Consider the following 27,614-nt stretch of genomic DNA (forward strand, 5'->3'; position numbering starts at 1 on the left):
CAGAAACCCCCAAAATTCACACCTGGAGGGTTGGGAACCTCCCAAATTCACACCTGGGGGGCTCAGAACCCCCCAAAATCCACACCTGGAGGGTTGGAATCCCCCAAATTCACACCTGGGGGGCTGGGACCCCCAAATTCACACCTGGGGGAGTCAGGACCCCCCAAATTCACACCTGGAGGGTTGGAATCCCCCAAATTCACACCTGGGGGGCTGGGACCCCCAAATTCACACCTGGGGGAGTCAGGACCCCCCAAATTCACACCTGGAGGGTTGGGAACCCCCAAATTCACACCTGGGGGAGTCAGGAACCCCCAAATTCACACCTGGGGGGCTGGGACCCCCCAAATTCACACCTGGGGGAGTCAGGACCCCCCAAATTCACACCTGGAGGGATGGGAACCCCCAAATTCACACCTGGGGGAGTCAGGACCCCCCAAATTCACACCTGGAGGGATGGGAACCCTCAAATTCACACCTGGGGGAGTCAGGACCCCCCAAATTCACACCTGGAGGGTTGGGAACCCCCAAATTCATACCTGGGGGAGTCAGGGACCCCCAAATTCACACCTGGGGGGGCTGGAACCCCCCAAATTCACACCTGGGGGAGTCAGGACCCCCCAAATTCACACCTGGGGGGCTGGGAACCCCCAAATTCACACCTGGGGGGCTGGGACCCCCAAAATTCACACCTGGAGGGCTCAGAAACCCCCAAAATTCACACCTGGAGGGTTGGGAACCTCCCAAATTCACACCTGGGGGGCTGGGACCCCCAAAATTCACACCTGGGGGAGTCAGGGACCCCCAAATTCACACCTGGAGGGTTGGGAACCCCCAAATTCACGCCTGGAGGGTTGGGAACGTCCCAAATTCACACCTGGGGGGCTCAGAACCCCCCAAAATCCACACCTGGAGGGTTGGAATCCCCCAAATTCACACCTGGGGGAGTCAGGAACCCCCAAATTCACACCTGGAGGGCTGGGAACCCCCAAATTCACACCTGGGGGAATCAGGAACCCCCCAAAATTCACACCTGGAGGGTTGGGAACCTCCCAAATTCATACCTGGGGGAGTCAGGGACCCCCAAATTCACACCTGGGGGGCTGGGAACCCCCAAATTCACACCTGGATGGTTGGGAACCCCCAAATTCACACCTGGGGGAGTCAGGAACCCCCAAATTCACACCTGGATGGTTGGGAACCCCCAAATTCACACCTGGGGGGCTGGGACTCCCAAAATTCACACCTGGGGGAGTCAGGACCCCCCAAATTCACACCTGTCCCACCTGCAGCATTCAGGATCCCCAAAAACTCCCCACCTGTCGCACCTGGAGGGTCCAGAGCCCTTTTGAATTTATTCACCTGGCCCAGGTGTGCAGCAGCACCTGAGCCCCGCGGGGGCTGCGGGGGCGGGGCAGGGGCCGGGTGAGGGGATCCAGGTGAGGAGATCCAGGTGAGGGGTTTTGGGTGAGGGGATCCAGGTGAGGGGTTCCAGGTGAGGGGTTCTGGGTGAGGGGATCCAGGTGAGGGGTTCTGGGTGAGGGGATCCAGGTGAGGAGATCCAGGTGAGAGGATCCAGATGAGGGGTTACAGGTGAGGGGTTACAGGTGAGGGGATCCAGGTGAGGGGTTACAGGTGAGGGGATCCAGGTGAGAGGATCCGGGTGAGGGGTTACAGGTGAGGGGATCCAGGTGAGGGGATCCAGGTGAGGGGTTACAGGTGAGATCCAGGTGAGGGGATCCAGGTGAGGGGTTACAGGTGAGGACTTCCCATGAGAGGATCCAGGTGAGGAGATCCAGGTGAGATCCAGGTGAGGGAATCCAGGTGAGGGGTTTTGGGTGAGGGGATCCAGGTGAGGGGATCCAGGTGAGGAGATCCAGGTGAGGAGATCCAGGTGAGATCCAGGTGAGGGGTTTTGGGTGAGGGGTTCTGGGTGAGGGGATCCAGGTGAGGGGATCCAGGTGAGGGGATCCAGGTGAGGGGCCAGGTCAAGGGTTCCAGGTGAGGAGTTCCAGGTTCCAGGTGAGAGGATCCAGGTGAGGGGATCCAGGTGAGGGGTTCTGGGTGAGGGGATCCATGTGAGGAATTCCAGGTGAGGGTTCAGGTGAGGGGCTCCAGGTGCCAGGTGAGCACCGCCAGGTGAGGTGCTCAGGTGAGCTCAGGGGGCGTCCTCCATCAGCTGCAGCTCATCGGCCTCGCCAGGTGGGGCCCTCCTGGGCAGGTAAATGGCGCCGGGGACCCTCGGGGCATCCAGGTGAGCTGGGGACACACCTGGTGTCACCTGGTGCCCCTTGGCATCACCTGGTGGCACCTGGTGCCCCTTGGCATCACCTGGTGGCACCAGGTGGCACCTGGCTGTCAGCCGGCCGTGCCAGGGGCCGGGGGAGGTGCAGGACTCACCTGTGACACACCTGGCCCGCAAGGTGAGCCAGAGCAGGGCCCCGCTCAGTGACGTCAGCAGCACCAGCAGCGCCACCAGGTACGCGCAGGACGGGGCCGCACCTGGGGGGGGACAGGTGAGGGTGGGGGGGTCACGGGAGGAGCTCTCGGCCCTTCACACCTGAGATACCCTCAGCCTCTCACCTGTGCTGCCTTCACCCTCTCACCTGTGTGACCTTCACCCTCTCACCTGAGATACCCTCACCCTCTCACCTGTACTGCCTTCACACCTGTGCTGCCTTCACCCTCTCACCTGTGTGACCTTCACACCTGAGATACCCTCAGCCTCTCACCTGTGCTGCCTTCACCCTTTCACCTGTGTGACCTTCACCCTCTCACCTGAGATACCCTCAGGCTCTCACCTGAGATACCCTCACCCTCTCACCTGTACTGCCGTCACCTCCTCACCTGTGCTACCTTCACACCTGTGTGACCTTCACCCTCTCACCTGTGTGACCTTCACCCTCTCACCTGTTCTGCCTTCACACCTGAGATACCCTCACCCTCTCACCTGTACTGCCTTCACCTCCTCACCTGTGCTACCTTCACACCTGTGCTGCCTTCACCCTTCTCACCTGTTTGCCCCATTTGCTTCTCACCTGTCCCACCTTTCTCACCTGTCCTGGTTTAACTCTTCTCACCTGTCCTGGCTCCTCCCCCACACCTGTTCCCCTCTCTTCACACCTGTCCCACCTCTTTCCCTCACCTGACTTCTGCTTTGATTCCTTTCCTACACCTGGGGCTCACCTGGATCCCCTCCCCCACACCTGGGGCTCACCTGAGCCCCCTCCCCCACACCTGGGGCTCATCTGGATCCCCTCCCCCACACCTGTCCCTCACCTGTGCCCCTCCCCCCCCGTGGTTCACCTGTGCCCCTCCCCCACACCTGTCCCTCACCTGTGCCCCTCCCCCACACCTGGGGCTCACCTGGGCCCCCTCCCCCACACCTGTCCCTCACCTGGATCCCCTCCCCCACACCTGTCCCTCACCTGAGCCCCTCCCCCACACCTGTCCCTCACCTGTGCCCCTCCCCCACACCTGTCCCTCACCTGTGTCCCTCCCCCACACCTGTCCCTCACCTGGGCCCCCTCCCCCACACCTGGGGCTCACCTGGGCCCCCTCCCCCACACCTGGGGCTCACCTGAGACCCCTTCCCCAAACCTGTCCCTCACCTGTGCCCCTCCCCCCCGTGGTTCACCTGTGCCCCTCCCCCACACCTGTCCCTCACCTGTGCCCCTCCCCCACACCTGTCCCTCACCTGGATCCCCTCCCCCACACCTGTCCCTCACCTGTGCCCCTCCCCCACACCTGTGCCCCCCCCCCCGAGCCCCTCCGCGCCCCCCCGCGCTCACCTGTGGGCGTGGCACAGAGCACCCCCGCGGCCCCACCTGCGCCGCAGGTGCCCAGCCCCGCGTCCCTGCGCCGGCACTCGAGGAGCTGCGACTCGGAGCCCTCACAGGTGAGCCCCTGCAGGAGCCCCGCGCCCCCCGCGGGCAGGTGCGGCCCCACAGGTGCGCCGAGGGCGGGCCCGCAGCCCACCTGCCTGCACACCACCTGCGCCTCGGGCAGGCCCCAGCGCTGCCCGCACACCTGGTGCCAGCTGCGGTTGTGCAGCACCTGCACCTGCCCCGCGCAGGGCCCGGGGCCGCCCCGCAGCCGCACCTGGGGGGGGTCTGCACCTGGGGAGGGGGGGGGGTAGGGGGAGGGTCACACCTGGGCACACCCGGGCACACCTGGGCACACCTGGGGTGCGCCTCCCCCCGCGCGGGTGCCCGGAGAATTGCCACAACCGGGTGGTACCTGGGCGCACCTGAGCACACCTGGGCACCCCCAGCACCCGCCTGAGCACCCCAAGGACACACCTGAGCACCCCAAGGACACACCTGAGCATCCTCAGACCCACCTGAGCACCCCAAGGACACACCTGAGTCCCCCAAGGATACACCTGAGCACCCCCAAGGACACACCTGAGCACCCCCAAGGACACACCTGGGCACCCCCAGCACCCACCTGAGCACCCCAAGGACACACCTGAGCACCCCCAGCACCCACCTGAGCACCCCCAAGGACACACCTGAGCACCCCCAGCCTCACCTGAGCCCACCTGAGCCCCACCTGAGTCCCCCAAGGACACACCTGAGAACCCCAAGGATACACCTGAGCACCCCCAGCCTCACCTGTTCCTCCAGCCCCACCTGAGCCCCCCAAGGAGACACCTGAGCATCTCCAGCACTCACATGAGCCCCCCAAAGACACACCTGGGCACCCCCAGCACCCACCTGAGCACCCTCAGACCCATGTGAGTCCCCCAAGGACACACCTGAGCACCCCAAGGATACACCTGAGCACCCCAAGGACACACCTGAGCATCTCCAGCACTCACATGAGCACCCCAAGGATACAGTTGGGCACCCCCAGCACACACCTGAGCATCCTCAGACCCACCTGAGCACCCCCAAGGACACACCTGGACACCCCCATGGACTCACCTGAGCCCCCCAAGGACACACCTGAGCACCCCCAGCACCCGCCTGAGCCCCCCAAGGACACACCTGAGCACCCCAAGCACCCACCTGAGCACCCCCAGCCTCACCTGAGCCCACCTGAGCCCCACCTGAGTCCCCCAAGGACACACCTGGGCACCCCCAAGGATACACCTGAGCATCTCCAGCACTCACATGAGCACCCCAAAGACATACCTGGGCACCCCCAGCCTCACCTGAGCCCACCTGAGCCCCCCAAGGACACACCTGAGCCCCCCAAGGACACACCTGAGCCACCCCCAGCCTCACCTGTCCCTCCAGCCCCACCTGAGCATCCCCCAGCACCCACCCGACCCCTCCCAGCCCTCACCTGTCCCCCGCAACTTCACCTGAGCCCCCCCCAGCACCCACCTGACCCGCTCCCAGCCCTCACCTGTGCAGACGGCGCTGGCGTCCTCGCTGTGCCCGCAGTTGTGCTCGCCCCAGCGCCGGTGGTCGCACTGGGCCAAGGTGAGCTCCTCACCTGTGCAGTGCATCCCGTCCAGCCAGATGGGGTCCGTGCCCGGCCCGAAGCGGGCGCGCCCAGGTGCGCTGACGGCGGTGCCGCAGCCCAGCTGCCGGCAGGTGACCCGCGCGGCCGCCAGGTCCCAGGTGTCGTCGCACACGGTGCCCCACCTGCCCAGGTGCAGCACCTCCACCCGCCCCGCGCACCTGCCGGGGCCGTCGGCCAAGCGCACCTGGAAGGGCTCCTCCTCCTCCTGCACAGGTGTGAGCGGGGCCGCGGAGCTGGGGGCTGCCGGGGGAGGGGCACAACAGGTGAGGGGCAGCACAGGTGAGGGGAAGGTGAGGGAAGGTGAGGCTGTGCACACCTGTGCACACCTGCTCACACCTGCGCACACCTGCGCACACCTGTGCACACCTGTGCACACCTGTCCGTGTGCACCTGTGCTCACATGTGTCCATGCACACCTGTCCATGCACACCTCCGCACACCTGTCCATGTGCACCTGTGCTCACATGTGTCCATGCACACCTGTCCGTGCACACCTGTGCACACCTGTCCGTGTGCACCTGTGCTCACATGTGTCCATGCACACCTGTCCGTGCACACCTGCACACACCTGTCCGTGCACACCTGTGCACACCTGTCCGTGTACACCTGTGCTCACATGTGTCCATGCACACCTGTCCATGCACACCTCCGCACACCTGTCCATGTGCACCTGCGCATGCACACCTGCGCACACCTGTCCATGTGCACCTGTGCTCGCCTGCTCACACCTGTCCGTGCACACCTGCGCACACCTGTCCATGTGCACCTGTGCTCACCTGTCCATGCACACCTGTCCGTGCACACCTGCGCACACCTGTGCACACCTCTTCACACCTGTCCATGCACACCTGTTCACACCTGTTCACACCTGTCCATGCATACCTGTGCACACCTGTCTGTGCACACCTCTCTATGCACACCTGTCCATGCACACCTGCACACACCTGTCCATGCACACCTGCGCATGTGCACCTGCGCACACCTGCGCACGCCTGTCCATGTGCACCTGTGCTCGCCTGCTCACACCTGTCCGTGCACACCTGCGCACACCGGTCCATGCACACCTGTTCCCACCTGCACACACCTGTCTGTGCACACCTGAACTCACCTGCACACACCTGTCCGTGCACACCTGCGCACACCTGTCCATGTGCACCTGTGCTCACCTGTCCATGCACACCTGTCCGTGCACACCTGCGCACACCTGCGCACACCTCTTCACACCTGTCCATGCACACCTGTTCACACCTGTTCACACCTGTCCATGCATACCTGTGCACACCTGTCTGTGCACACCTCTCTATGCACACCTGTCCATGCACACCTGTTCACACCTGTCCGTGCACACCTGTTCACACCTGCTCACACCTGCGCGCACCTGCGCACACCTGTCCGTGCGCACCTGCATTCACCTGTTCACACCTGGCCATGCACACCTCTCTATGCACACCTGTCCATGCACACCTGCACTCACCTGCACACACCTGTCCATGCTCACCTGTGCACACCTCTCTATGCACACCTGCCCGTGCACACCTGTTCACACCTGTCCGTGCACACCTGTCCATGCACACCTGTCCATGCACACCTCTCTATGCACACCTCTCCATGCACACCTGCACACACCTGTTCACACCTGTCCATGCACACCTGTGCACGCCTGTTCACACCTGTCCGTGCACACCTGCACTCACCTGCACTCACCTGTCCATGCACACCTGTCCATGCACACCTCTCTATGCACACCGGTCCATGCACACCTGCACACATCTGTCCATGCACACCTGTCTGTGCACACCTGTCCGTGCACACCTGTCCGTGCACACCTGCACTCACCTGTGCACACCTGTCCATGCACACCTGTCCATGCACACCTGTCCACGCACACGTGCACACACCTGTCCTTGCACACCTGCACACACCTGTCCGTGCACACCTGTCCGCGCACACCTGTCCGCGCACACCTGTCCGCGCACACCTGTCCATGCACACCTGCGCACACCTGTCCATGCACACCTCTCTATGCACGCCTGTCCATGCACACCTGTCCATACACACCTGCACTCACCTGTTCATGCACACCTGTTCACACCTGCTCACACCTGCACACACCTGTCCATGCACACCTGTCTGCGCTCACCTGCGCACACCACGCCCGCGTCCTCGCCGTGGTTGCAGTTGTGCTGGCCCCAGGTGCGGGCGTGGCACTGCGCCAGGTGCCGCTCGCTGCCCGCGCAGGTGACCTCGTCCAGCCAGATCTGCCCCGAGGCCGCCCCGAAGTGGGAGCGGCTCAGGGCCGCCAGCGCCGCCCCGCAGCCCACCTGGCGGCACACCACCTGCGGGCAGGTAATCACCCGCCGGAGTGAGCCCAGGCACGCCTGAGCTCACCTGGGCAGGCTTAAAACACACCTGGGCTCACCTGGGGGGCATGGACACACCTGAGCTCAGCTGGGAGTGCCCAGGGCTCACCTGAGCTCACCTGGGCAGGCTTAAAACACACCTGGGCTCACCTGGGGGCCATGGACACACTTGAGCTCAGCTGGGGGGGTATGGACACACCTGAGGTCACCTGGGCATGCTGAGGATGCACCTGAGCTCACCTGGGGGCCATGGACACACCTGAGCTCACCTGGGAGTGCCCAGGGATCACCTGAGCTCACCTGGGGGGCCATGGACCTGAGCTCACCTGGGCAGGCTTAAAACACACCTGAGCTCACCTGGGAGTGCCCAGGGCTCACCTGAGCTCACCTAGGGGGCCATGGACCTGAGCTCACCTGGGCATCCTAAGGACACACCTGAGCTCACCTGGTGGGCCATAGACACGCCTGAGCTCACCTGGGCAGGCTTAAAACACACCTGAGCTCACCTGGGGGCCATGGACACACCTGAGCTCACCTGGGAGTGCCCAGGGCTCACCTGAGCTCACCTGGGGGCCCATGGACACACCTGAGCTCAGCTGGGCAGGCTTAAAACACACCTGAGCTCGCCTGGGCAGGTTTAAGGACACACCTGAGCTCACCTGGGGGACCATAGACACACCTGAGCTCACTTAGGCATGCCGAGAATGCACCTGAGCTCACCTGGGGGCCATGGACACACCTGAGCTCACCTGGGCAGGCTTAAAACACACCTGAGCTCACCCGGGGGCCATGGACACACCTGAGCTCACCTGGGAGTGCCCAGGGCTCACCTGAGCTCACCTAGGGGGCCATGGACCTGAGCTCACCTGGGCATCCTAAGGACACACCTGAGCTCACCTGGTGGGCCATAGACACGCCTGAGCTCAGCTGGGCAGGCTTAAAACACACCTGAGCTCACCTGGGGGCCATGGACACACCTGAGCTCACCTGGGAGTGCCCAGGGCTCACCTGAGCTCACCTGGGGGCCATGGACACACCTGAGCTCACCCGGGGGCCATGGACACACCTGAGCCCCCCCCCAAACCCTCACGTGAGGCCCCCCAGGGCTCACCTGTCCCCCCCCAACCTCACCTGAGCCTCCCTACCTTCACCTGTCCCCCCCCGCCCTCACCTGCCCCCACCTGTGCTCACCTGGGCGTCGTTCATGTCCCAGCCGTCGTCGCAGACCGTCCCCCACTGCCCCTCGTGCAGCACCTCCACCCTACCTGCGCACAGGTGCGGCCCGGCCACCAGCCGCAGCTCACCTGAGCTGAAGTTACCTGCGGGGGGAGAACAGGTGAGACCCTCCAGGTGTGCAGGGGAACACCCAGGTGAGCCCCTCCAGGTGTGCAGGGGACACCCAGGTGAGCCCCTCCAGGTGTGCACCTGGCTGGGAGCTCCTGGAAGCTCCTCCCACCTGCCCTGCCCGCCGTAAAGGGCCTCCCCACCTCACCTGGGCACACCTGTTCATGTTCACCTGGGCACACCTGCCCATGCTCACCTGGGCACATCTGTCCACGCTCACCTGTCCACGCTCACCTGTCCATGCTCACCTGTCCATGCACATCTATCCATGCTCACCTGTGCACACCTGTCTATGCTCACCTGTCTATGTGCACCTGTCCATGCACACCTGTCTGCGCATACCTGCGCACACCTGTCTGCGCACACCTGTCTGCGCACACCTGCGCACACCTGTCTGCGCACACCTGCCCGCACTCACCTGCGCACACCTGTCTGCGCACACCTGTCCGTGCCTCCGTCTGCGCTCACCTGTGCACACCTGTCCATGCACACCTGTCTGTGCTCACCTGTCCATGCTCCTGTCCATGCTCACCTGTCCATGCACACCTGTCCGTGCACACCTGTCCGTGCTCACCTGTCCATGCTCACCTGTCCATGCACACCTGTCCGTGCACACCTGTCCGTGCTCACCTGTCCATGCTCACCTGTCCATGCACACCTGTCTGTGCTCACTTATCCATGCACACCTGCACACACCTGTCCGTGCCCCCGTCTGCACTCACCTGTGCACACCTGTCCATGCACACCTGTCTGTGCTCACCTGTCCATGCACACCTGTCCGTGCACACCTGCACACACCTGTCCGTGCCCCCGTCTGCACTCACCTGTGCACACCTGTCCATGCACACCTGTCTGTGCTCACCTGTCCATGCACACCTGTCCGTGCACACCTGCGCACACCTGTCCATGCTCACCTGTCCACGCTCACCTGTCCATGCACACCTGTCCGTGCTCACCTGTCCATGCTCACCTGTCCGTGCTCACCTATCCATGCACACCTGCACACACCTGTCCGTGCCCCCGTCTGCGCTCACCTGTGCACACCTGTCCATGCACACCTGTCTGTGCTCACCTGTCCATGCTCCTGTCCATGCTCACCTGTCCATGCTCACCTGTCCATGCACACCTGTCCGTGCTCACCTGTCCATGCACACCTGCACACACCTGTCCGTGCCCCCATCTGCGCTCACCTGTGCACACCTGTCCGTGCTCACCTGTCCATGCTCCTGTCCATGCACCCCTGTCCGTGCTCACTTATCCATGCACACCTGCACACACCTGTCCGTGCCCCCGTCTGCGCTCACCTGTGCACACCTGTCCATGCACACCTGTCTGTGCTCACCTGTCCATGCACACCTGTCCGTGCACACCTGCGCACACCTGTCCACGCTCACCTGTCCACGCTCACCTGTCCGCGCACACCTGTCCACACACACCTGTCCACGCTCACCTGTCCACACACACCTGTCCATGCACACCTGTCCACACACACCTGTCCATGCACACCTGTCCACACACACCTGTCCACACACACCTGTCCACGCACACCTGTCCATGCACACCTGCGCACACCTGTCCACGCACACCTGTCCGCGCACACCCGTGCTCACCTGTGCACACCTGTCCATGCACACCTGTCCACGCTCACCTGTCCACACACACCTGTCCACGCTCACCTGTCCACACACACCTGTCCGCGCACACCTGTCCGCGCACACCTGCGCTCACCTGCGCACACCTGTCCGTGCACACCTGTCCGTGCACACCTGTCCACACACACCTGTCCACACACACCTGTCCGTGCACACCTGTCCGTGCACACCTGTCCACGCACACCTGTCCGTGCACACCTGTCCGTGCACACCTGTCCACGCACACCTGTCCGTGCACACCTGTCCGTGCACACCTGTCCACACACACCTGTCCGCGCACACCTGTCCGCGCCCCCCCGCGCTCACCTGCGCACACCACGCCCGCGTCCTCGCCGTGGTGGCAGTTGTGCTGGCCCCAGGTGCGGGCGGGGCACTGGAACAGGTCCCTCTCGTCGCCCGCGCAGGTGACGTCGTCCAGCCAGATGGGCCCCGCGCCCCGGCCGTACCTGGCCGCACCTGGCGCCTCCAGCGCGGCGCCGCAGCCCAGCTGGCGGCAGATCACCCGCGCGTGCCGCAGGTCCCAGGTGTCGTCGCACACGGTGCCCCACAGGTGCTCGTGCAGCACCTCCACGCGCCCGGCGCACCTGTCCGGCGCACCTGAGAGCCGCACCTGGGGCACCGCGCTCAGCCCCGAGCCTGCGGAACGGGAGGGGCACAGGGGTGGGGCAGGTGTGGGGCGGGGATGGGTCACCTGGGCACAGGTGTGGGGCGGGGATGGGTCACCTGGGCACAGGTGTGGGGCAGGGGTGGGGCGGGGATGGGTCACCTGGGCACAGGTGTGGGGCACAGGGGTGGAGCACAGGTGTGGGGTGGGGATGGGTCACCTGGGCACAGGTGTGGGGCAGGTGTGGGGCACAGGTGTGGGGCGGGCATGGGTCACCTGGGTACAGGTGTGGGGTGGGGATGGGTCACCTGGGTACAGGTGTGGGGCAGGTGTGGGGCGGGGATGGGTCACCTGGGCACAGGTGTGGGGCAGGGGTGGGGCGGGGATGGGTCACCTGGGCACAGGTGTGGGGCACAGGTGTGGGGTGGGGATGGGTCACCTGGGCACAGGTGTGGGGCAGGTGTGGGGCACAGGTGTGGGGCGGGCATGGGTCACCTGGGCACAGGTGTGGGGCACAGGTGTGGGGCAGGGATGGGTCACCTGGGCACAGGTGTGGGGCACAGGTGTGGGGCAGGGATGGGTCACCTGGGCACAGGTGTGGGGCAGGTGTGGGGCACAGGTGTGGGGTGGGGATGGGTCACCTGGGCACAGGTGTGGGGCAGGTGTGGGGCACAGGTGTGGGGCAGGGATGGGTCACCTGGGCACAGGTGTGGGGCACAGGTGTGGGGCAGGGATGGGTCACCTGGGCACAGGTGTGGGGCAGGGATGGGTCACCTGGGCACAGGTGTGGGGCGGGGATGGGTCACCTGGGCACAGGTGTGGGGCAGGTGTGGGGCACAGGTGTGGGGCAGGCATGGGTCACCTGGGCACAGGTGTGGGGCAGGTGTGGGGCACAGGTGTGGGGCGGGGATGGGTCACCTGGGCACAGGTGTGGGGCGGGGATGGGTCACCTGGGCACAGGTGTGGGGCACAGGTGTGGAGCACAGGTGTGGGGCGGGGATGGGTCACCTGGGCACAGGTGTGGGGCAGGTGTGGGGCACAGGTGTGGGGCGGGCATGGGTCACCTGGGCACAGGTGTGGAGCGGGGATGGGTCACCTGGGCACAGGTGTGGGGCACAGGTGTGGGGCGGGGATGGGTCACCTGGGCACAGGTGTGGGGCAGGTGTGGGTCACCTGGGCACAGGTGTGGGGTGAGGATGGGTCACCTGGGCACAGGTGTGGGGCACAGATGTGGGGCAGGGATGGGTCACCTGGGTACAGGTGTGGGGCAGGGATGGGTCACTTGGGCCCAGGTGTGGGGCCCAGGTGCACCCAGGTGAGCTCAGGTGCATCCAAGTGACCTCAGGTGTGCCCAGGTGTGCCCAGCTGAGTTCAGGTGCACCCAGACCAGCCCAGGTGAGCCCAGGTGCACCCAGGTGAGTTCAGGTGAGCCCAGGTGCACCCAGGTGTGCCCAGGTGTGCCCAGGTGAGCTCAGGTGCACCCAGATGAGCCCAGCTGCACCCAGGTGCACCCAGGTGTGCCCAGGTGCACCCAGACCAGCCCAGGTGCACCCAGGTGTGCCCAGGTGCACCCAGACCAGCCCAGGTGCACCCAGGTGCGCCCTCCCACCTTTTGCCACCCCCATCCTGCCCCGCCTGCCCCCCTCACCTGTCCCCCTCCCATCACCCCCCCACCCCCCGCGCCAGGTGCGGCTCACCCAGGCGCTCACCTGAGCAGATGGCGCTGGCGTCCTCCACGTGGTTGCAGGTGTGCTCGCCCCAGGGCCGCGCGGGGCACTGCGCCAGGTGCTCCTCGGAGCCGGCGCACCTGAGCCCGTCCAGCCAGATGGGCCCCGCCCCCTCCCCGAAGCGCGCCGCACCCGGCGCCCAGAGCGCGGGGCCGCAGCGCACCTGGCGGCAGGTGACCTCCGCGTCCGCCACGTCCCACGAGTCGTCGCACACCGTGCCCCACCTGCCCGCGTGGAAAACCTCCACGCGCCCCGCGCACCTGTGCGGGCCCCCGGCCAGGCGCACCTGGCCCTCCTCCGGCTGCTCACCTGGAAGGCGCAGAGAAGGCGGGCAGGTGCGCTCACCTGGCCGGGGGCCACCCGCGCATCCCGGGGTGGGGGCTGATGGGCAGGCTGGCCTCACCTGGGGGCGCCTGGGGCTCACCTGGGGGCGTCGGGGTCGCACCTGAGGGCGCCGGGGTCGCACCTGAGGGCGTCAGGGTCGCACCTGAGGGTGCCAGGGTCGCACCTGAGGGTGCCGGGGTCACACCTGAGGGTGCCAGGGTCGCACCTGAGGATGTCAGGGTCGTACCTGAGGGCAGGGGGGTCGCACCTGAGGGCGCTGGGGTCGCACCTGAGGGCGCTGGGGTCGCACCTGGGAGCGCTGGGGTGGCACCTGAGGGCGCCGGGGTCGCACGTGGGGCCTCACCTGGAACACACGGGCGAGCTGGGCAGGTGCGCTCACCTGGCCGGGGGTCACCCCAGGGGTGGGCGAGTCCCGGCTGGGTGTGGCCGAATGGGGCAGGTGAGGACAGGTGGGTCAGGGGTCAGGGTGGGCGGGGCTCGGGCGGACAGGTGTGGCTGGGGATGCCCAGGTGAGCTCTGAGGTTGGACCAGCCCAACCTGGTCCAAGGTCACACCTGAGCCTCAGGTGTGTCCCAGGTGTGCCCAGGTGTGCCCAGGTGTGTCCCAGGTGTGTCCCAGGTATGCCATGGGTGTTCCCCGAGTGTTCCCAGGTGTGCCCCCAATGTGCCCAGGTGTTCCCAGGTGTGCCCAGGTGTGCCCAGGTGTGGGATTCCTGGGGATGCCCAGGTGAGCTCCGAGCTCCTCCCGCACCATTCCCTGGGCACACCTGAGCCAGGTGTGCCCCAAAGCGAAGGCACCACCTGGCCCAGGATCAAAACCACCTGTGCAGGTATGCCCACATGTGCCCACGTGTGCCCCAGGTGTCCCCAGGTGTCCCCAGGTGTGCCAGGACTGGGAACCCCTGGGACACCCCAGCCCCCCACCTGCCCTCAGGTAACCCCGAGGTGAGGAACGCACCTGGAGCCCCCAGGTGAGACCCGGGGCCGCGGGGAGGGGTCACCTGTGGGGGGCGCCCTGACTCACCTGGAGCCCCCAGGTGAGACCTGGGGCCTCGGGGATGGGGTGGGGGATCACCCCCGACTCACCTGGGGCCGCACAGGTGACCGTGGCGTGGGGGCAGCGGGGGGCGCCCCACACCTGCACCTGGCACTCCAGCAGGTTCCCCTCGGTGCCGTTGCACCTGACGGCCTCCACCCAGGTGAGCTCCTCGCCGCCCGCGCTCACCTTGGAGGCCTCCAGGGCGGGGCCGCAGCCCAGCTGGCGGCAGCTCACCTGCGCGGCCGCCAGGTCCCAGGTGTGGGCGCAGACCCCGCCCCAGCGCCCCTCGTGCAGCACCTGGAGGCGCCCGGCGCACCTGGACGCGCCCTCGGCCAGGCGCAGGTGAGCCAGGTCAGCCAGGCCGGAACCTGCAGGGATGGGGGGACAGGTGAGGGGGGACAGGTGAGTGTGGGACAGGTGAGAGGGGCAGGTGAGTGTGGGATGGGTGAGGGGGGACAGGTGAGGGGGACAGGTGAGTGTGAGACAGGTGAGAGGGGCAGGTGAGTGTGGGACAGGTGAGGGGGGAGAGGTGAGGGGGGACAGGTGAGTGTGGGACAGGTGAGTGTGGGACAGGTGAGTGGGACAGGTGAGTGTGGGACAGGTGAGAGGGGCAGGTGAGTGTGGGACGGGTGAGTGTGGGGCAGGTGAGAGGGGCAGGTGAGTGTGGGACAGGTGAGTGTGGGGCAGGTGAGTGTGGGATGGGTGAGAGGGGCAGGTGAGTGTGGGACAGGTGAGGGGGACAGGTGAGGGTGGGACAGGTGAGTGTGGGACAGGTGAGGGGGGACAGGTGAGTGTGGGACAGGTGAGAGGGGCAGGTGAGTGTGGGACAGGTGAGTGTGGGACAGGTGAGGGGGACAGGTGAGGGGGGACAGGTGAGGGGGACAGGTGAGTGTGGGACAGGTGAGTGTGGGACAGGTGAGTGTGGGACAGGTGAGGGGGACAGGTGAGTGTGGGACAGGTGAGGGGGCAGGTGAGTGGGACAGGTTAGGGGGGACAGGTGAGGGGGCAGGTGAGGAGGGAGAGGTTAGGGGGGACAGGTGAGTGTGGGACAGGTGAGTGAGGAACAGGTGAGTGTTACAGGTGAGAACAGGTGGGGGACAGGTGAGTGTGGGACAGGTGAGAGGGGACAGGTGAGTGTGGGACAGGTGAGTGTGGGACAGGTGAGTGTGGGACAGGTGAGAGGAGCAGGTGAGTGGGGCAGGTGAGTGTGGGACAGGTGAGTGTGGGACAGGTGAGAGGGGACAGGTGAGAGGAGCAGGTGAGTGGGACAGGTGAGAGGGGCAGGTGAGTGTGGGACAGGTGAGGGGGGACAGGTGAGGGGGACAGGTGAGTGTGGGACGGGTGAGTGTGGGACAGGTGAGTGTGGGACAGGTGAGGGGGACAGGTGAGGGGGGGACAGGTGAGTGTGGGACAGGTGAGTGTGGGACAGGTGAGTGTGGGACAGGTGAGAGGAGCAGGTGAGTGGGACAGGTGAGTGTGGGACAGGTGAGGGGGGACAGGTGAGTGTGGGACAGGTGAGGGGGGACAGGTGAGTGTGGGACAGGTGAGTGTGGGACAGGTGAGTGTGGGACAGGTGAGAGGAGCAGGTGAGTGGGACAGGTGAGTGTGGGACAGGTGAGGGGGGACAGGTGAGTGTGAGACAGGTGAGGGGGACAGGTGAGTGTGGGACAGGTGAGTGTGGGACAGGTGAGTGTGGGACAGGTGAGAGGAGCAGGTGAGTGGGACAGGTGAGTGTGGGACAGGTGAGTGTGGGACAGGTGAGTGTGGGACAGGTGAGGGGGGACAGGTGAGGGGGACAGGTGAGTGTGAGACAGGTGAGTGTGGGACAGGTGAGTGTGGGACAGGTGAGTGTGGGACAGGTGAGAACAGGTGGGGGGACAGCTGCGGGACTTTGTGCACAGCCCAGCTGGTTCTCATCTGAGAGAACCCACCTGCCCTCACCTGAGCCCACCTGAGCCCACCTGAGACCATCTGAGCCCACCTGAAGCCACCTGAGCCCCACCTCAGCCCACCTGAGCCCCACCTACTCTCACCTGAGCCCACCTGACCTCACCTGCTCTCACTTGAGCCCACCCGCTCTCACCTGAGCCCACCTGAGCCCACCTGAGCCCCACCTGAACCCACCTGAGCCCCACCTGAGCCCACCTGAGCCCCACCTGAGCCCCACCTGAGCCCCACCTGAACCCACCTGAGCCCCACCTGAGCCCACCTGAGCCCCACCTGAGCCCCACCTGAGCCCCACCTGAACCCACCTGAGCCCCACCTGAGCCCACCTGAGCCCCACCTGAGCCCCACCTGAGCCCACCTGAGCCCCACCTGAGCACACCTGAGCCCCACCTGAGCCCACCTGAGCTCACCTGAGCCCACCTGAGCCCCACCTGAGCCCCACCTGAGCACACCTGAGCCCACCTGAGCCCACCTGAGCCCCACCTGAGCCCCACCTGAGCCCACCTGAGCCCACCTGAGCCCACCTGAGCCTCACCTGAGCCCCACCTGAACCCACCTGAGCCCACCTGAGCCCCACCCGCTCCCACCTGAACCCACCTGAGCCCCACCTGAGCCCCACCCGCTCTCACCTGAGCCCCACCTGAGCCCACCTGAGCCCCACCTGAGCCCACCTGAGCCCACCTGAGCCCCACCTGAGCCCCACCTGAGCCCACCTGAGCCTCACCTGAGCCCCACCTGAGCCCCACCTGAGCCCACCTGAGCCTCACCTGAGCCCACCTGAGCCCCACCTGAGCCCACCTGAGCCCCACCTGAGCCCCACCTGAGCCCACCTGAGCCCACCCACTCTCACCTGAGCCCCACCTGAGCCCACCTGAGCCCCACCCACTCTCACCTGAGCCCACCTGAGCCCACCTGAGCCCACCCACTCTCACCTGAGCCCACCTGAGCCCCACCTGAGCCCCACCTGAGCCCCACCCGCTCTCACCTGAGCACACCACGCCGGCGTCCTCGCTGTGGTCGCAGGTGTGCACGCCCCAGCCTTTGTGGCCGCACTCATCCAGCGCCCCCTCCGCACCTGTGCAGGTGAGCCCGTCCAGCCACACGGGGCCCCGGCCGGGCCCGAAGCGCGCGCGGGGCGGGGCCGCGATCACCTGGCCGCAGCCCAGGTAGCGGCAGACGACGGCGGCGGCGGAGAAGGCCCAGGTGTCGTCGCACACCGAGCCCCAGGTGCCCGCGTGCAGCAGCTCCACGCGGCCCGCGCACGCACCGGGCCCGCCCGAGAGCCGCACCTGGCTGTGGTTGGAGAGCGCCGAGCCTGCGGGGAGGGGCAGGGCTCAGGTAACGTGGGAGGGGGGGAGGGCTCAGGTAACGTGGGAGGGGGGGGAGGGGTCAGGTAATGGCCTCCTGGGATGGGGGGGAGGGGTCAGGTAATGGCCCAGGGGTTACCTGGGGAGGGGGAGGGGTGGGGGAGGGCTCAGGTAACGGCCCAGGGGTACCTGGGGAGGGGGAGGGGTGGGGGAGGGGTCAGGTGTGCACAGGGGTACCTGGGAGGGGGGGAGGGGTCAGGTAATGGCCCCCTGGGAGGGGGAGAGGGCTCAGGTAATGGCCCAGGGGTTACCTGGGGGGGGGAGGGGTGGGGGAGGGGTCAGGTGTGCACAGGGGTTACCTGGGAGGGGGAGGGGTCAGGTAATGGCCATGGTGTTACCTGGGGAGGGGGGGAGGGCTCAGGTAACGGCCCAGGGGTTACCTGGAGGGGGGGAGGGGTCAGGTAATGGCCCAGGGGTACCTGGGGAGGGGGAGGGGTGGGGGAGGGGTCAGGTGTGCACAGGGGTTACCTGGGGAGGGGGAGGGGTGGGGGAGGGGTCAGGTGTGCACAGGGGTTACCTGGGGGGGGGAGGGCTCAGGTAATGGCCCCCTGGGAGGGGGGGAGGGGTCAGGTAAGGGCCCAGGGGTTACCTGGGGAGGGGGAGGGCACAGGTAATGGCCTCCTGGGAGGGGGGGAGGGGTCAGGTAATGGCCCAGGGGTTACCTGGGAGGGGGGGAGGGGTCAGGTAATGGCCTCCTGGGTGGGGGGGAGGGGTCAGGTAATGGCCCCCTGGGAGGGGGAGGGCTCAGGTAACGTGCGAGGGGGGGGAGGGGTCAGGTAACGGCCCCCTGGGAAGGGGGGGAGGGGTCAGGTAACGGCCCAGGGGTTACCTGGGAGGGGGAGGGGTCAGGTAACGGCCTCCTGGGAGGGGGGGAGGGGTCAGGTAATGGCCCAGGGGTTACCTGGGGAGGGGGGGAGGGGTCAGGTGTGCACAGGGGTTACCTGGGAGGGGGAGGGGTCACGTAATGGCCCAGGGGTTACCTGGGAGGGGGAGGGGTCAGGTAATGGCCCAGGGGTTACCTGGGAGGGGTGGGACAGGTGAGGGGAGGGCTCAGGTAACGGCCCAGGGGTTACCTGGGGAGGGGGAGGGGTGGGGGAGGGCTCAGGTAACGGCCCAGGGGTACCTGGGGAGGGGGAGGGGTGGGGGAGGGGTCAGGTGTGCACAGGGGTACCTGGGAGGGGGGGAGGGGTCAGGTAACGGCCTCCTGGGGGGGGGGAGGGGTCAGGTAATGGCCCCCTGGGAGGGGGAGAGGGCTCAGGTAATGGCCCAGGGGTTACCTGGGGGGGGGAGGGGTGGGGGAGGGGTCAGGTGTGCACAGGGGTTACCTGGGAGGGGGAGGGGTCAGGTAATGGCCATGGTGTTACCTGGGGAGGGGGGGAGGGCTCAGGTAACGGCCCAGGGGTTACCTGGAGGGGGGGAGGGGTCAGGTAATGGCCCAGGGGTACCTGGGGAGGGGGAGGGGTGGGGGAGGGGTCAGGTGTGCACAGGGGTTACCTGGGGAGGGGGAGGGGTGGGGGAGGGGTCAGGTGTGCACAGGGGTTACCTGGGGGGGGGAGGGCTCAGGTAATGGCCCCCTGGGAGGGGGGGAGGGGTCAGGTAACGGCCCAGGGGTACCTGGAGGGGGGGAGGGGTCAGGTAACGGTCCAGGGGTACCTGGGGGTGGGGAGGGGTGGGGGGAGGGCTCAGGTGTGCACAGGGGTTACCTGGGAGGGGGGGAGAGGGGGGCTGTGGGGGGGACAGGTGAGGGGAGGGGTCAGGTAACGGCCCAGGGTTACCTGGGGGGGGGGGGGGGGGGAGGGCTCAGGTGTGCCCAGGGGTTACCTGGGAGGGGTGGGAGGGGGGTTGGGGGTGGGTTCAGGTGGGGTGGGGGGGTTACAGGTGTGACCTGTCCAGGTGAGGCCCCAAAACACACCTGGGCACCCCCTGAGGAAGGTGGCACCTGGCTCCCAACTGGGACGGGGGGGGTTACAGGTGGGACAGTGCCAGGTGAGACCCCAAAACACACCTGGGCACCCCCTGAGCCAGGGGCCCGCTCTCACCCCTCCTGGCTCTCGGTGTTCCCTGTGTTACCTGCCCAGGTGAGGCTCCAGAGCCACCTGGGCACCCCCTGACCCATCCCCCCCCCCTCCCCGCATCCCCTGCCCAGGTGAGGATGACGTCACACCCACCTGAGCCCCCTCCCCCCCGTATCACCTGCCCAGGTGAGGATGACGTCACACCCACCTGAGCCCCCTCCCCCCCGTATCACCTGCCCAGGTGAGGATGACGTCACACCCACCTGAGCCCTGCATCCCCTGCCCAGGTGAGGATGACGTCACACCCACCTGAGCCCCCGCATCACCTGCCCAGGTGAGGATGACGTCACACCCACCTGAGCCCCCTCCTACCCAGTTAAAGATGACGCCACCCCCTCCCCCCGCATCACCTGCCCAGGTGAGGATGACGTCACACCCACTTGAGCCCCCTCCCCCCGCATCACCTGCCCAGGTGAGGATGACGTCACACCCACCTGAGCCCCGCATCACCTGCCCAGGTGAGGATGACGTCACACCCACCTGAGCCCCCTCCCCCCGTATCAGCTACCCAGTTAAAGATGACGTCACCCCCCTCCCCCCGCATCCCCTGCCCAGGTGAGGATGACGTCACACCCACCTGAGCCCCGCATCCCCTGCCCAGGTGAGGATGACGTCACACCCACCTGAGCACACCACGCTGGCCACGCCCCCCCTCCGCACAGGTGCGCTCCCTCCAGGGCCCCGCCCGGCACTGGCTCAGGTCGCTCTCGGAGCCGCCGCAGCTCACCTGCTCCAGCCACACCTGCCCAGGTGCGGCGGCGGGCGCGGCGGCGGGCGGGGCGGGCAGGGCGCTGCCGCAGCCCAGGTGCCTGCAGACCACCTGAGCCTCCCGCGGGCCCCAGGTGTGCGCGCAGACCCCGCCCCACCTGCCCAGGTGCAGCAGCTCCACGCGGCCGGCGCAGCGGTGCGAGCCCCCGGCCAGGCGCAGGTGAGGCGGCTCCGGCAGCAGCGAGTCTGGAAGGGGACAGGTGCCGCAGGTAACCCCAGGTGTCCCACAGGGTGCCCTCCAGGTAACCCCAGGTAATGCCCAGGTACCGCCAGGTGTCCCACAGGTGCCCCTCCAGGTGCCCCCAGGTACCCCCAGGTGCATCCCAGGTACTGCCAGGCGTCCCACAGGGGCTTCCCAGGTAACCCCAGGTAACCCCAGGTACCCCCCAGGTGCATCCCAGGTACCGCCAGGTGTCCCACAGGTGCCCCTCCAGGTGCCCCCAGGTAATGCCCAGGTAACCCCAGGTACCGCCAGGTGCATCCCAGGTAACCCCAGGTGTCCCACGGGGTGCCCTCCAGGTACCACCAGGTGTCCCACAGGGGCTTCCCAGGTGCCCTCCAGGTGCCCCCAGGTAATGCCCAGGTAATGCCCAGGTACTGCCAGGTGTCCCACAGGTCCCCCTCCAGGTGCCCTCCAGGTACCCCCAGGTAATGCCCAAGTAACCCCAGGTGCATCCCAGGTACCCCCAGGTGTCCCACAGGGGCTTCCCAGGTGCCCTCCAGGTTCCCCCAGGTAACGCCCAGGTAACCCCAGGTGCCCTCCAGGTAACACCCAGGTAACCCCGGGTGCTGCCAGGTATCCCACAGGTGTCCCCAAGGTGCCCTCCAGGTACCCCCCAAGCACCTCCAGGTATCCCCAGGTATCCCCAGATACCCCCAGGTACCTCCAGACAAGCCCCAGGTACCCCCCAGGTACCCCCCAGGTACCCCCCAGGTACCCCCAGCATCAAACTCCCACTCCCCCCCTCACCTCCCCACAGCTGCAGAGCACACCTGGGCCAACCCCCAAACCCTTCCAGGTGGGCGCACCTGGCACAGGTGAGCTCCGGGTGAGCCCAATTCCCTCTCCCATCACCCCCCAGGGTTACCTGGGGAGGGAGGGGGGGGTTCCTGCGGCCGGGGCTCACCTGCGGCCGGGGCTCACCTGCGGCCGGGGTTCCCCCCAGCTCCGCTCACCCGCGGCCGGGGTTCACCTGCGGCCGGGGCTCACCTGCGGCCGGGGCTCACCTGCGGCCGGGGTTCCCCCCAGCTCCGCTCACCCCGCGGCCGGGGTTCACCCGCGGCCGGGGTTCACCTGCGGCCGGGGTTCACCTGCGGCCGGGGCTCACCTGCGGCCGGGGTTCCCCCCAGCTCCGCTCACCTGCGGCCGGGGGCTCACCTGTGGCCGGGGCTCACCTGCGGCCGGGGTTCACCCGTGGCCGGGGTTCACCTGCGGCCGGGGTTCACCTGCGGCCGGGGTTCACCTGCGGCCGGGGTTCACCCGCGGCCGGGGTTCACCTGCGGCCGGGGCTCACCTGCGGCCGGGGCTCACCTGCGGCCGGGGTTCCCCCCAGTTCCGCTCACCTGCGGCCGGGGCTCACCCGCGGCCGGGGCTCACCCGCGGCCGGGGTTCACCTGCGGCCGGGGTTCACCTGCAGCCGGGTTTCCCCCCAGCTCCTCTCACCCGCGGCCGGGGGCTCACCTGCGGCCGGGGTTCACCCCAGTTCCGCTCACCTGCGGCCGGGGTTCACCTGCGGCCGGGGTTCACCTGCGGCCGGGGCTCACCTGCGGCCGGGGCTCACCCCAGTTCCGCTCACCTGCAGCCAGGGCTCACCTGTGGCCGGGGCTCACCCGCGGCCGGGGTTCACCTGCGGCCGGGGCTCACCTGCGGCCGGGGTTCCCCCCAGCTCCTCTCACCTGCGGCCAGGGTTCCCCCCAGCTCCTCTCACCCGCGGCCGGGGCTCACCTGCGCACACGGCGCCGGCGTCCTCGCCATGGTAGCAGTCGTTGCGGCCCCAGGTGCGCGCGGGGCAGGCGCCCAGGTGCGGCTCGGTGCCCGTGCAGTTGGTCTCGTCCAGCCAGATCACACCTGAGCCGCGCCCGAACTGCGCCGCCCCCGGCGCCCAGAGCGCGGGGCCGCAGCGCACCTGGCGGCAGGTGACCTGCGCGTCCGCCACGTCCCACGAGTCGTCGCACACCGTGCCCCACCTGCCCGCGTGGAAAACCTCCACGCGCCCCGCGCACCTGTGCGGGCCCCCGGCCAGGCGCACCTGGCCCTCCTCCGGCTGCTCACCTGGGGGGGGGGGGGTGGGAGGGACAGGTGGGTGAGGGCACCTGTGGGGACTGCCCGGGTGTGGGGCCTTGGCGGGTGAGGTGCTGGCACCTGCCCAGGTGAGGCGCCGACACCTGCCCAGGTGTGGAGCCCTGACAGGTGCGGCACCGACACCTGCCCAGGTGAGGCATCTCCAGGTGCCCCCTCCCCCCTCACCTGAGCCCCCCAGGTGCCCCCCCCCCGCCTCCCCATAGCCCCCAGGTGCCCCTCCCCCCCTCACCTGCTCCCTCAGGTGCCCCCCCCCCCACCTGAGCCCCCCTCAGGTGCCCCTCCCCCCCTCACCTGAGCCACCCAGGTGCCCCTCCCCACCTCCCCTCCCCTCCAGGTGCCCCTCCCCCCCTCACCTGAGCCCCCCAGGTGAGGCACCCACACCTGCCCAGGTGCGGTGCCGACACCTCCTCAGGTGAGCCCCTCCCCCCATCCCCTGAGCCCCCCCAGCTTCCCCTCCCCTCCCCCCCAGGTGCCCCTCTCTCACCTGAGCCCCCCCAGGTGTCCCTCCCCACCTCCCCTCCCCCCCATTCCCCCCAGGTGCCCCTCCCCCCCATCCCCTCCAGGTGCCCCTCCCCCCCTCCCCCCAGGTGCCCCTCCCTCACCTGAGCCCCCCAAGTGCCCCTCCCACCTCCCCTCCCCCCCAGGTGCCCCTCACTCACCTGATCCCCCCCAGGTGCCCCTCCCCACCTCCCCCCAGGTGCCCCTCACTCACCTGAGCCTCCCCAGGTGCCCCCCCTCCCCCGAACCCCCCCAGGTGCCCCTCCCCCCTCACCTGCGCACAGCACGGCCGCGGCCCCTCCCGGCGGGCAGGTGAGGTTGCCCAGGGCTCTCACCTGGCACTCGCCCAGCGCGCCCTCGCTGCCCTGGCACCGCACACCTGCCGGCCAGGTGCCGCCCCGCGCGGGCCCGAAGCGGGAGCCGCCGGGGGCCGCCAGGGCGCGGCCGCAGCGCACCTGGGCACAGGTGACCTGGGCCTCGGGCAGGCCCCAGGCGGGCTCGCACAGGTGTGCCCAGGTGCCGTTCAGCGCCACCTGCACCTGCCCCTCGCAGCGCCTGGCACCCCCGGCCAGGCGCACCTGGGCCGGCGGCGGCGGCAGCGCCCAACCTGCAACGACAGCGGGGAGCCCCTGGCACCTGGCACAGGTGGGAGCAGGTGGGCGCAGGTGGGCGCAGGTGGGAGCAGGTGGGCACAGGTGTGTCCCAGGTGAGCCCCAGGTGTGCCCCAAGTGAGCTCAAATGTGCCCCAGGTGTGCCCAGGTGTGTTCAGGTGTGCCCAGGTGTGCCCAGGTGTGCCCAGGTGAGCCCAGGTGTGTTCAGGTGTGCCCAGGTGTGCCCCAGGTGTGCCCACGTGTGTCCCGGTGTGCCCCAGGTGTGCCCAGGTGAGCCCAGGTGTGCCCAGGTGATGTCTCAGGTGCACCCAGGTGTGTTCAGGTGTGCCCAGGTGTGCCCCAGGTGTGCCCAGGTGTGCCCAGGAGTGAGGAAAAGAGGGAAAAGATGGGAGAAAACGAGGAAAAAACGGGGAAATTGGCAAAAACTGGGGGAAATTTGGGGAAGTTTGGGAAAAGTGGGGAAAAAATGGGGAAAATGAGGGAAAACTGGGGGGAAAAGGGAAAAATTGGGGGAAAAGTGAGGAAAATTGGGGGAAATTGGGGAAAAAATCGGGAAAATTGGAGGAAATTGGGGAAAATTGGGAAAAAAATGGGGAAAATTGGGGAGAATTGGAGGAAATTGGGGAAAATTGGGAAAATGAGGGAAAATTGTGGGGAAAAGGAGAAGAAAAATGGGGGAAAATCGGGAAAAAAAGGGGGGAAGAGGGAAAAATTGGGAAAAAAATGAGGAAAATTGGGAAAAAATTGGGGGGGAAGGGAGGGAAGGGGGAGGGGGGGAGGGGGAACTCGGGAACTGGGGGGGAAATTGGGGAAAAATCGGGAAAAGTGTGGGAAAGGGGAAGGAAAGTGGGAAAAGGAGGGGGAAAATTGGGAAAAGGGGGAAAAAGGGGGGGAAAGGGGAACAAAAGTGGGGAAAAAGTGGGGAAAATTGGAAGAAATTGGGGAAAAATTGAGGAAAATTGGGGAAAATTGGAGGAAATTGGGGAAAATTGGGAAAAATTGGGGAAAATTGGGGAAAATGAGGGGAAATGAGGAGAAATTGTGGGGAAAAGTGGGAGAAGGAGGAGAAAAAAGGGGGAAATCGGGAAAAAAGGGGGGGAAGAGGGAAAAATTGGGGAAAATTGGGGAGAATTGGAGGAAATTGGGGAAAATTGGGAAAATGAGGGAAAATGGGGGGAAAAGGAGGAGAAAAATGGGGGGAAATCGGGAAAAAAGGGGGGAAGAGGGAAAAATTGGGAAAAAAATGAGGGAAATTGGGAAAAAAATGAGGAAAATTGGGAAAAAATTGGGGGGGAAAGGGGGGAGGGAGGAGGGGGGAGGGGGAAACCCGGGAATTGTGGGGGAAATTGGGGAAAATTCGGGAAAAGCCGCCGGGGCCGAAGGTCGCCCGCGCGTGGCGCAATCCCGGGGGGCCCCGGAGCGCCGGGAATGAGCCAAAATCGGGAATTTTGCCCCCAAAAATCGATCGGGGCTCCAAAGGACGAGGTCGGCGCGGCCCCGAGCCGCGGAATTCCCGGGAAAAAGGGGCGGGAATGGCGGGAAATCCCGGATTTTGGGGGGGGTTGGGAATATCGGGGGGGTGGGGGAGGGGGAAAGCCGATGGATTTGGGGAGAATTCCCGGATTTTGGGGTAAAAAATGGGGATTTTGGGGGGGGGGGGAGTTTGGATGGGGGAAAAGCCGCGGATTTGGGGGCAAATCCGAGGATTTGGGGTGAAAATCCCGGAATTTGGGGGCGGAATCGCTCAATTTTGGGGGAATTCCCTCAGTTTCGGGGCAAAATCCGTGGATTTTGGGGCCAAATCCTTCAGGTTTGGGGTAAAATCTCTCAGTTTTGGGGCAAACCCAACAATTTTAGGGCCAAGTCCCTCATTTTGGGGCAAAATCCGTCGATTTGGGGGTAAAAACGTTTGAATTTGGGACAGAAGGCTCCAAATTTGGGGGTAAAATCCGGGATTTGGGTTCAAAGTCCTCGATTTTGGGGAAAATCCTTCAATTTTAGGGCAAAATCTGGTAATTTTGGGGTCAAATACCCCAATTTTGGGGTCAAATCCTACAATTTTGGGGTAAAACTCTTCAATTTCAGGCCGCATTCTGTTATTTTTGGCACAGAATCCGTAATTTTTGGGCCAAATTCCATCGATTTGGGGGCGAAATCCTTCGAAATGGAGCCGAATCCTTCAATTTGGGGATAAAATCCTTCCGTTTTGGGGCAAAATCTGACAATTTCAGTGCAAACTGCAGCGATTTTGGGGCCGAATCATCGATTTGGGGCAAAATCTTTTGATTTGGGGGGCAAAACTTCAATTTTAGAGGCAAAATCTGCAAATTCTGGGGCCAAAAATGTTGATTTTAGGGCAAACCCATCATTGTCGGGGGCAAATGCCCCAATTTTGGGGCCAAATCCCTCGATTTCGGTTCAAATCCCTCAATTTCGGACCCAAATTCCCCGATTTTGGACCCAAACCCCTCAATTTCGGGTCAAATTACTCAATTTTGGGCCCAAACCCCTCAATTTTGGGGTCAAATTCCCGATTTTGGGGTCAAGCCCCTCAATTTCGGGTCAAATTAATCAATTTTGGGGTCAAAATCCCTCAATTTCAGTTCAAATCCCTCAATTTTGGACCCAAACCCCTCAATTTTGGGGTCAAACCCACGGATTTTGGGGTAAAATCCCTCAATTTTGGACCCAAATCCCTCGATTTTGGACCCAAGCCCCTCCATTTTGGGCCAAACCCCCTGATTTTGGACCCAAATCCCCGATTTCGGGTCAAATTACTCAATTCTGGAGTCAAACCCCTCAATTTTGGGGTCAAATCCCCCGATTTTGGACCCAAACCCCTCAATTTTGGACCCAAATCCCACAATTTTGGGCTCAAACCCCTCAATTTGGGGGTCAAATCCCTCAATTTTGGGCCCAAACCCCTCAATTTTGGGGTCAAATCCCCCGATTTTGGACCCAAACCCCTCAATTTTGGACCCAAATCCCTCGATTTTGGGTTCAAATCCCTCAATTTTCGAGTCAAATCCCTCAATTTTGCACCCACATCCCCCGATTTTGGGGCCAAATCCCTCAATTTCGGACCCAAACCCCTCAATTTTGGGGTCAACCCCCCCGATTTTGGGGTCAAATCCCTCAATTTTGGGCTCAAACCCCTCCATTTTGGGCTCAAACCCCTCCATTTTGGGCTCAAACCCCTCCGTTTCAGACCCGAATCCCCCGATGTCGGACCCAAACCCCTCCATTTTTTGGGGCTAAAACCCCCCAATTTCACACCCCCCCCTCCCCCTCCCCCTCCCCCCCGGCCCCCGTGACGTCACTCACCGCCCAGGTAGAGCAGCCCCAGGAGGCTCCAGGTGAGCGGGAGCCGCCCCCGCGCGCACCTGGCGGGGCCCCGGAGCGCCCCTGGAGCCGCCATGGCCGCGCTGGGGCCCGAGCGCGCCCCTCCCCCCCCCCCTCCCCCCGCCCCTCCCCCCGCCGTGACCCCGGAGTGACCCCGGA

General features: G+C 65.7%; 1 protein-coding gene and 1 long non-coding RNA gene across 2 annotated transcripts; one reads left to right on the forward strand and one right to left on the reverse strand.

The window, feature by feature from the left end:
* The first annotated feature begins 1,493 nt into the window (after positions 1 to 1,493).
* LOC138102645 (uncharacterized) lies at positions 1,494 to 2,084 on the forward strand. The gene is made up of 3 exons (XR_011147465.1): positions 1,494 to 1,565; positions 1,731 to 1,975; positions 2,037 to 2,084. It is a non-coding gene; the product is annotated as an uncharacterized lncRNA (long non-coding RNA).
* Positions 2,085 to 2,158: 74 nt separating this feature from the next.
* On the reverse strand, positions 2,159 to 27,549 carry LOC138102627 (deleted in malignant brain tumors 1 protein-like). The gene is given in 16 exon segments (XM_069000348.1): positions 2,159 to 2,259; positions 2,401 to 2,502; positions 3,792 to 4,118; positions 5,356 to 5,715; positions 7,616 to 7,811; positions 9,027 to 9,154; positions 11,138 to 11,467; positions 13,145 to 13,471; positions 13,566 to 13,733; positions 14,593 to 14,913; positions 17,478 to 17,807; positions 20,558 to 20,576; positions 20,578 to 20,888; positions 22,648 to 22,974; positions 23,777 to 24,109; positions 27,438 to 27,549. Coding segments are annotated over 16 exon segments (3,774 nt in total). The 5' UTR covers positions 27,532 to 27,549.
* Positions 27,550 to 27,614: the final 65 nt, after the last annotated feature.

The sequence above is a fragment of the Aphelocoma coerulescens genome, unplaced genomic scaffold (assembly GCF_041296385.1).
Source record: "Aphelocoma coerulescens isolate FSJ_1873_10779 unplaced genomic scaffold, UR_Acoe_1.0 HiC_scaffold_97, whole genome shotgun sequence".
Lineage (NCBI taxonomy): Eukaryota > Metazoa > Chordata > Aves > Passeriformes > Corvidae > Aphelocoma > Aphelocoma coerulescens.